The sequence below is a fragment of the Styela clava genome, chromosome 14 (assembly GCF_964204865.1).
Source record: "Styela clava chromosome 14, kaStyClav1.hap1.2, whole genome shotgun sequence".
Classification (NCBI taxonomy): domain Eukaryota; kingdom Metazoa; phylum Chordata; class Ascidiacea; order Stolidobranchia; family Styelidae; genus Styela; species Styela clava.
In genome coordinates, this window is record NC_135263.1 from 1,513,668 (window position 1) to 1,522,241 (window position 8,574).

General features: G+C 38.5%; 1 protein-coding gene across 1 annotated transcript; it reads right to left on the minus strand.

The window, feature by feature from the left end:
- Positions 1-354: 354 nt before the first annotated feature.
- LOC120328528 (uncharacterized) lies at positions 355-8,340 on the minus strand. The gene is made up of 7 exons (XM_078119976.1): positions 8,129-8,340; positions 6,745-6,915; positions 6,133-6,177; positions 5,278-5,382; positions 3,456-3,533; positions 2,065-2,198; positions 355-1,343 (listed from the first exon to the last, which is right to left on the minus strand). The coding sequence occupies exons 1-7, from the start codon at positions 8,280-8,282 to the stop codon at positions 1,155-1,157; spliced, it is 876 nt and encodes a 291-aa protein (XP_077976102.1). The 5' UTR covers positions 8,283-8,340; the 3' UTR covers positions 355-1,154.
- Positions 8,341-8,574: the final 234 nt, after the last annotated feature.

Genomic DNA, 8,574 nt, shown 5'->3' on the forward strand with positions numbered 1-8,574 from the left:
TTCTGATGCCCTCTACAACGTGCTGCCCGGGGTGGCTCCCCCCTTTCTAGGCACCCCACTGGCCGTCTGGATCACGGTCTTTCGTCCAACTACCAGTTCATGTCGAGTATGGGATTAGTTAGCCAGTTATTCGTTTCGAAAGTATGGACTTGCTGGTCGAGGAAGATGTATCCCACCAGCGGTGCACCCCAAGGATAAAAGAAGTCCAGCAAACAATTACCCCCCACTGATTTAAACCTGCAAACCCCGCTGGGTAATCAGAGGTGTGATGAAAAGAGTTTTATTTACCCTTAGCACGATGGGTCAGCCGCCGTGCTCTCAAAATATTCAACCTTTGATTGATAGAATTATTTATTTTTTTAAATATAATGCAAGAAATACTGAAAACAGAAATATTTTAAGAGCGATGAACAAATAACAAAGAAAAAGTTTTATTGAAAATGTAATGAAATTATAGTGATACATTACGTGCAAAAACTGAAACTATTGGGAAACTTTGAATATGATTTATGTATTATCTCAGAGGAGAGGAAAGTCAATAATACGGCTTAATCATATTGCGAACCACGGTTCCTCGTCCGGATACCTGTTAGTCAGGTATGTGTTTCAGATGCATGGACTTGATGGTGGTGGAAGCCATGATCGACAGCCAACCAAAATGGAGTCCAGCAATCCTTTCGCATTTAACTACGAGTATTCCCGCTTAAGATTCAAAATTAATCAGAGGTGCATGGCGAGCGTATTCCTAACGCTTAGCACGATGCGCCACTCTGCGGAGCCATGAATCAAGGTCACAGATTAAAAAGTTGACCGCCTCTAGTCTGCTAAGTAAAGCCACGTCAAGATTTCAAAAATTCTCTAATGGCTAACACACACGGCTTTCACACTCCTAAGGTATTACTGGTAGAATAAATGTTATGTAAGAATCATTGTTTTACATTGCTATATTATTTGCCTATAAAAGCATTTTAGCATATCTTGGATTGCGAGATTTTACAAAAGTTTGGTCACTCAAAAATAGTGGAAAATGGAATAATACAAACATTGATATAGAAGAATAGGTCATTTGAAAAAAAAATTTCGAGTCCGGTCTCGTAATAAACAACTTAACCTGAGTTAGACTCCGTCCACATCTATGACTATTTATTATCTTCCTAGCAATGAACAGAAACCGCATTTATGCAATTTTTCCAATTCCATCCACCGTGGGGGCATAGTCCAATATTAGATTCCTGGCCAGTGCAGAGAAGACGATTCAGCCAGAATTTTGCAGTTGATCCCACGCGGTAATTATTCCCAGTGCGACCACCCGCATCCGTGTACCCAAGCATTCTGCAAATCACCTGAATATAAAATATCATTTTTGGACACGTTTAGTGGCCATAACGATCGTTTCAAAATTTTGTTGTTATTGTTATTGTTATTTGTCTCCGTCTCCATTTTTAAAAAATCGCTTTTCTCTTCGAATACTCGACCAATTGCTTTGATATTTTCAGTGGTTAAAGATAAAGATTTTTTTAAAGATTTTTCTCCAGAAGGCTATTACTTTTTTTTTCGCTATGACGTCATCAAAATTATTGCCACTGGGTGGCGCTACGTGTCCATATATTTGAGCATAGCTCTCTTGTTTACTATAAATATATATCGTAACAAGACTCAAGGCATGCAGACATCGACACACGGCCTTGCAGTTGCCTTGCTGAAACCCCAAACGTCTAAATTATACTAATTACAACTAAAATTTGGTTTAGGATCAGAATTTACATATTTATACCGGGGGAAATGAAAGCCCACAAGGCGGCCCAATCATATGACGAACCACGGTCTCTCGTCCATGTCGGGTATGGGATTAGTTAGGCAGTTATTTGTTTTCAAATACTTGGACTTGATGGTGGAGGAAGTAGCAAACGACTAGCGACGGCAAGGAAGCCATCAATCCTATCGCACAGGCTATCCCCCCATGGGATTCGAACCTGCGGACCCATAAGGGTGATCAGAAGTGAGATGGCGAGCCAATTGGAGGCCCAAGCACTAGTAAATATACAATTTTCGTTAAAATGATACCCTGGCGTCCTCATTTGAAAAGTCATCGGTACAAATATTTCCCCAAATTCCTTGATGTAAGATTTCAACTCTTCCTTGAACGGTAGATGTCGCCCCTGCATCAGTAATCAATCTCACCGAAGCGACTGGGATTGCTGGAATATATTTTATGATTTAGAGAGCGTATGTGTTTGCCCAGAACGAGGCTCTGTACAATCAACTATGTTGACATAGGAGGCTACTGATTATTTTAAGGGTTTCGACTAGGGCTGGGCATTTTCGAATACCTTGTGATTTCAGAATCGAATCGAACAATTTTTTCGAATCGAATCTCGAATACTTATAATTGTAACCGACTTTATTATAGTATAATTGGTCCTCTCAACAAATGAATTACTGAAGACATAGAATAAATCACTCAGATAGATTACTGAGCGTTCACACAGAATAACAAACACGTTTTATCAATACCTCACTACAGAAAATAGTCATATGTTAGAATTTCGTTGAATAAATATGACTCCGATGAAAAAAAAATGGGGAATTCACCTCGACCATTAACGGAAATATAAAAACAAGATGGCGGCGATTCGAAATTTAGCTCTGAACCGATTCGAATAATTTACTATTCGATTCGAATATTCGATTCGAAATGCGCAGCCCTAGTTTCGACCTTTGAACTTGTGGGTAGCCCGAGGGCCACAACCGGCCCGTCATGTCATTTGGTGTGGCCCTTGTCACTACTTAGGTTTTACCCAGCTAAACAAGAATCCGAAATTTCAAATGTCCCTATAAATCTAAAATGTTGATTTTAATTAAAATTTTGCATTGTGAGAATATTTGATCGCCAAGTGATTTAGTTTGTCCCTTAACAACTCTCATATTCCCCCCATTAAGCATAAGATCCTCTGGCAGTTTATATCAACAAAATATGCAAAAACTCGAAATTTCAAGTGTCCCGCTAAAATGTCAATTCGATTAAAATTTTGCATCGTGGAAATATTTTAATTTGTTGTGTATATGGAAAGACTTTCTGATCCCATGTATTCTTTCGAAATCGTAAGATTTATGTTTTGCACTAGTTTTAATGATTGTGTTTCGGATCAAAAGTCTGAAAAAAGTACATCCGATATATACTTAGTGTGAGATTGGTGCATTCTTTGCGACTCCTAAATTTCGTTGACCTTCCTCCTCCCCCCCAGTTTAAGCCCCCAGTTTGGGAAGCCTTGACCTTACACAAGGCAAAATAAATATCTTTTAAAACGCTGAAAAATAAAGATTTTTTTTTAAAAGAAAGCTTTAGTTGAAAAATTCGCACAAGTTCATTGGTTCGCGCAAGCAGTTTTGTCGCAAATGTACTACTAGGATAAAGAGTGGATCTTCCTATCTCCAACTAAAAAAATAATGTTTACCTGCTTTATTGAGATTTGCCTTCATCGCGAGAATTTCGCTGTTTTGGCGTTTGTATGTTTGCTCCAGAGATGAGATATCTAGAATATAATTAGTACATATTAATTTTCAATAAAAATTCTAATGAACGTTCTGGACTTCGGCACACACTTGGTGCCCCACTAGTCTGGCTGGGTATTTTGGATACCTGATGATTTCAGAATCGAATCGAATTTTTTTCGAATTGAATCTCAAATACTTGGAAGATTTGTAAATGTAACCACCTTTTTTAACTGTAATGGGTCCTTTATACACATAAATTACTGAAAACACTGAATCCATCACTCAGACAGTTAGCGGAGTGTTCGCACATAATTAGAAACATGTTTCATCAAAAACTCGTTAAAAAGGAAAAAGTCATATGTCACAATTGCATTATAAAAATATGGCTCAAATATTTAAAAAACTGAGCGATGCACCTCGACATTCGGCAGAAAGAAAGATGGCATTGATACGAAATTATCATTTGGAACGATTCGAAAAATATTATTCGATCGTGTTGAGACTAGGCAGGGGGGGGGAGGGACCCCCGTTTTTTGGAATGTGTAAAAACGACGACTAATAGGCGCGACTTGCCACGCGGCGAATAAGCGCATAAAACTCTATGGCTCCGGATGCCGTCAAGTAGAAGCGACGTGATTGTGACTGAATAAAGCCATTTATGGACCTTTCCCCGACCTTTGACCCCCGTAAATTTCTTCCTATACTTTACCATCGCAAAATTTTCGGTGCTTATTTAAAGAGTGGTTTTGCGAGTTGGCGCCTGTAAAATGGAGTATTTTGCTTCAAACCATTATTTTGATTCATAGCATTCAACAATCTGTTTTTTAAAAGTACCGGGAATTTTAGCCCAGTCTATTGCAGCTATTTCTACACTAATTTTTTATTACTGCAGTTAAACTGAAACTTCTGAGAAGACAAAGTGATCATTGAATTATTTGATTTACATTTAAATATCCGAAACAGAACTAAAAATTAACGAATAGATTTCAAAAACGCGAAAACGAGGTAATGTTTACGACGAGTCAACGATGCCTGAAAATCAGTCTGAGCGAGAAAAGTGTCTGAGCGCATGCGAAACACGTCACTCTTTGCATCTTGCTGATTAGCCAATGCCCCGAAGTAAACAAGGAAGTCGATGCTCAGGGAAGCATCGATTCAGTCCGCAATTTCCATTTGATGCCCTTATTCCTGGCAAATCCTGACATATTCAGTTTCGATTTCTAGAAACATTCTGTACCACACATCGCAATTTTCAAAACATCAGTTCTCTTAGAAACTCGCGTTCTGCGGCCTCCGGCCAGACCACCTGTTGCTGTCAAACTTGGCAATTACAAATTCCGGCGATCCGAAAATATCCGTACCAAGATGACGCACAACCTGAACCCTCACCTGGCATACATACTATTTTCAGGTTGTGCGACATTTCGTACACACCTAAATTTCAGAACCCCCCTTTTGAAAATTCTTGGCTACGACCCTGAGAATAGGACTGGGCATTTCGAATAGTAACTAACTAAATATTTGAACTGTCAGGCTATAAAATTTCTATTGCCGCCATTTTGTATCTAATTTGTCAACCGAAAGGGCAAGGTTTAGACACCACCATATCGGTATTTTAGAATCAAACTTTTAAAAAAGAGTAAAATGTTCTTGATTTTAGCAGTTATTCGACCGGGAAATAATATATATATACTTACAAGTTATTATTTTTGCACGGTATATACGGATAGATAACGGTAGACCGTAAAATTGATATAAAACAAGTACCCAACGGTTACCAACTTTTTTTATTTTCACTGGATGAGTTTTGTAAGTTTCCTATATTTCGTCCTTGTCTTGACATCTCGCCTGCTACATTGAGAATTTGCTTCTGAAGCAAAGCTATCTCTGTAAAGAAGAATAAGAAATTCGCTGGTTTGAAAGTTTCGATGAAAAAGTACGGTGCTCCCGAAGTATGCGAACCAAGATGGCGGACATCGGAACGTAACATGGGTAACAGGTTAGGGTTAGGCGATAATTTTTTTCCAATTTTCCTTATTTTAGTCATATTATCAGTTCGAAGACTAGCCAAGAGCCTCCCGTAGTATTAATACCTAAAATTATGGCCTAACCCTAACCTAGTACACATATTACATTCCGATGTCCACCATCTTGGTTCGCATACTTCGGGAGCCCCAAAAGTACAGTTGGGTGGAGAGACTTATTGCGCACGAAGTGCACCTTTGGATCGTTTTGTTATTATCATGTTGTTGTTATTAGAATTCATTTTCTCGTTGTTGTTAGGAAAATATCGTGGTACTTCCGAAGTATGTGAACCAAGATGGCGGACACCGGAACGTAGTATGTGTACCAGGTTGGGGTTAGGCCATAATTTTATTCCAATTATTTTTTATTTTAGTTTTATTACGAGTTCAGGGACTAGGCAAATGACTCCCGTAGTATTTGTACCGGAAATTATGGCCTAACTCTAACCTGGTACACATACTACGTTCCAGTTTCCGCCATCTTGGTTCACATACTTTAGGAGTAACGAATAATTTGCTATTCGATTCGAAATGCCAAAGCCTAATCACGAGCTTAGTGCAATGAAGCCCCGAAAGGGATTTTTGTTATGAACTACAAAAAAATAAAAATTACCCCCTCGCAGGTTCACTTCACTCTTGTTCAATCGTCGTTCCGTTTCTGTTAAAATGAAACAAGATAAACGAAAAAATGAGGACAATGTCATGCTGTTAGGCGCTATGTGTAATGACAGTGATTTCCCCTGTAGGTTATGAATAATCCCATAAACTTCCAACAGCCCACATCACAAATACTTTTATAAAAAGTTACAAATAGTTTTATCGCTGGTAGCAAAATAATTATCACCCCCTAATTTTAGAACATCCCCCATTTCCTTATTTTAGTTTCTATTACGAGTTCGGGGACTGTCTGTGTTAGCCAAGTGCATGTACCCCCTGCCCATAGGTTCCAGTCCCTTTACACAACTTGATGTAAAATAGGCAAACAAAATTAGTTACCTCCATATTGATACACACACTTCTGGAGCGCTGTTTAGGTTAGGGTTAGGCCATAATTTTATTCCGATTTTCCTTATTTTAGTTTCTATTACGAGTTCGGGGACAGCCTATGTTAGCCAAGTGAATATTCCCCTGCCCATAGATTCCAGTCTCGTTACACAACTTGATGTAAAGTAGGCGAATAAAATTAGTTACCTCCATATTGGTACAATTACGTCAAACATGGTACCTGTTAAATCTTGTCTCAACTTTTCTTTTTCTTGTAACAGAACAAGAAATGTAATGGCGGTGAACACCAGTCCGATGACTATTGCAACATACATGATCCAAACAGCATTATTATTCTGGTCCTGGGACTTGCTTGGTCCTTCTTCACTCGAGAGTTGACGAAGATTCTTCACTGAAAAAACAAGAGAACGATGCTCAAATAAATGGGCACGAAACCAAGGCAAAGTATTAAAGGGTATATAATCAGTCACAGAAGACTACCAATACTAGGGTTTTTCTATTCGGCATAATCAACTGAGCAATGAGCATACTGACGTAATTTTCTGCCAAAATCGAAACTTTACTTTAAATTGTACAAGGTGAAATGATTTAAAACATATTTGTAGAACGAAACGATTTTACGTCATAAACGAGTAAGCATAACAAGTATGCATTTAATTAGACTCGGAACCCCGTGTGTATGCTGTCACTACGCAATGCATTGCTTGTCATATGTATAATGATGTTTACAAGTCTCTACTGACTTTAAAATTTTCTCAACACCTTCAAAACTGTTGATTGAATCCTAGCAAAATTTTAAATATTTAATCCCGTGAAAAAGAGGACATTTTGACATTTTAGAGCGTCCTCGGAGGACGTAAATTTTGTAACGAAAAAGGTGGACAAATCCTCCATGAAGAGGACGTATGGTCACCCTAACCCGAACGGCAATCTTTGCGACCAACGCGAATACGAAACCGCCACTTGTATGTATGTTTTGATGATGTCATTACACAAAAAACGATTCGCATAGAAGCCACAGAAAATTTTGAATAATAAAAGTAATAGCCTAGCAGAAAAATACAATGTTTAACCACTGAAGAAATTCGTCCAGTAGATAATGAGAAAAGCGATTTTTTTTCACAACAATAGTAGAAAAAATGGTGCTCCCGAAGTATGCGAACCAAGATGGCGAACATCGGAACGTAACAAGGGTAACAGGTTAGGATTAGGCAATAATAATAATAGGCCAAGAGCCTCCCGTAGTATTTATACCTAAAATTATGGCCCAACCCTAACCTAGTACACATATTACATTCCGATGTCCGCCATCTTGGTTCGCATACTTCGGGAGCCCCGAAAAAATACTAACAAGAACAACAAGGACATAATAATAATAACAACAAAATGATCCCAACAAAAGGTCTCAAAGAAAAAGAGAAAAAAGTCGTTTTTCAATCCGGTTGCAGGAAGGTCAGAGAAGAGTCCGGGTTTATGTCCAAACATTTAAAAAGGCATTCATAAGCCCAACTTTCATATTCAAAATTTAACTTTTCCGGAGTATGAGTCATTTTTAAGTCTGGATAATAAATCCGGAATGAGCATCCGGATATTTGTTGACCCACCTTTTTTCTTTGTGTGGTCTTCCTTGGGCCCTGGAATATTCTCATACTGATTCACCGGTTTTTGTACATTTTCTTTTGACTCCGGTTTTTTGAACACAACAGTCGGATAAGCGTAATGATGGCTGTCTTCAGAGTTGTCATTCTCTTTATCCATAACGTAGTGCTAACCTAGGTTTAGCGAATAATTTTAAAGTCTTCCTGTAAGTACCGTATTTTACAGATCATGAGGCGAAAATCTGCGTTTCTACGACGTCCAATATTTAACTGGTTACGAAAATTTGAGTGTTCGAGGACGGCTGAAATCAGATAGAAAATTCGCGTTTCGATGGCGTCCGATTTCGCGCTGACAAAAATAATCTTCGTTTGGCGGGCATCCAATATTTTACACTTACAGGATACAAAAATTTGAGGGTTCGAAGACGTCCGAGATCTGATATAAAAATTCG

Coding starts and splice junctions, on each gene's coding strand:
- LOC120328528 (XM_078119976.1), bottom strand. CDS start 8,282: ATGGATAAAGAGAATGACAACTCTGAAGACAGCCATCATTACGCTTAT. Junction 5,383..6,132: donor TGAAGTGAACCTGCGAGGGG/GTAATTTTTATT, acceptor TCTTCTTTACAG/AGATAGCTTTGCTTCAGAAG. Junction 3,534..5,277: donor ATCCAGTGAAAATAAAAAAA/GTTGGTAACCGT, acceptor ATTATATTCTAG/ATATCTCATCTCTGGAGCAA.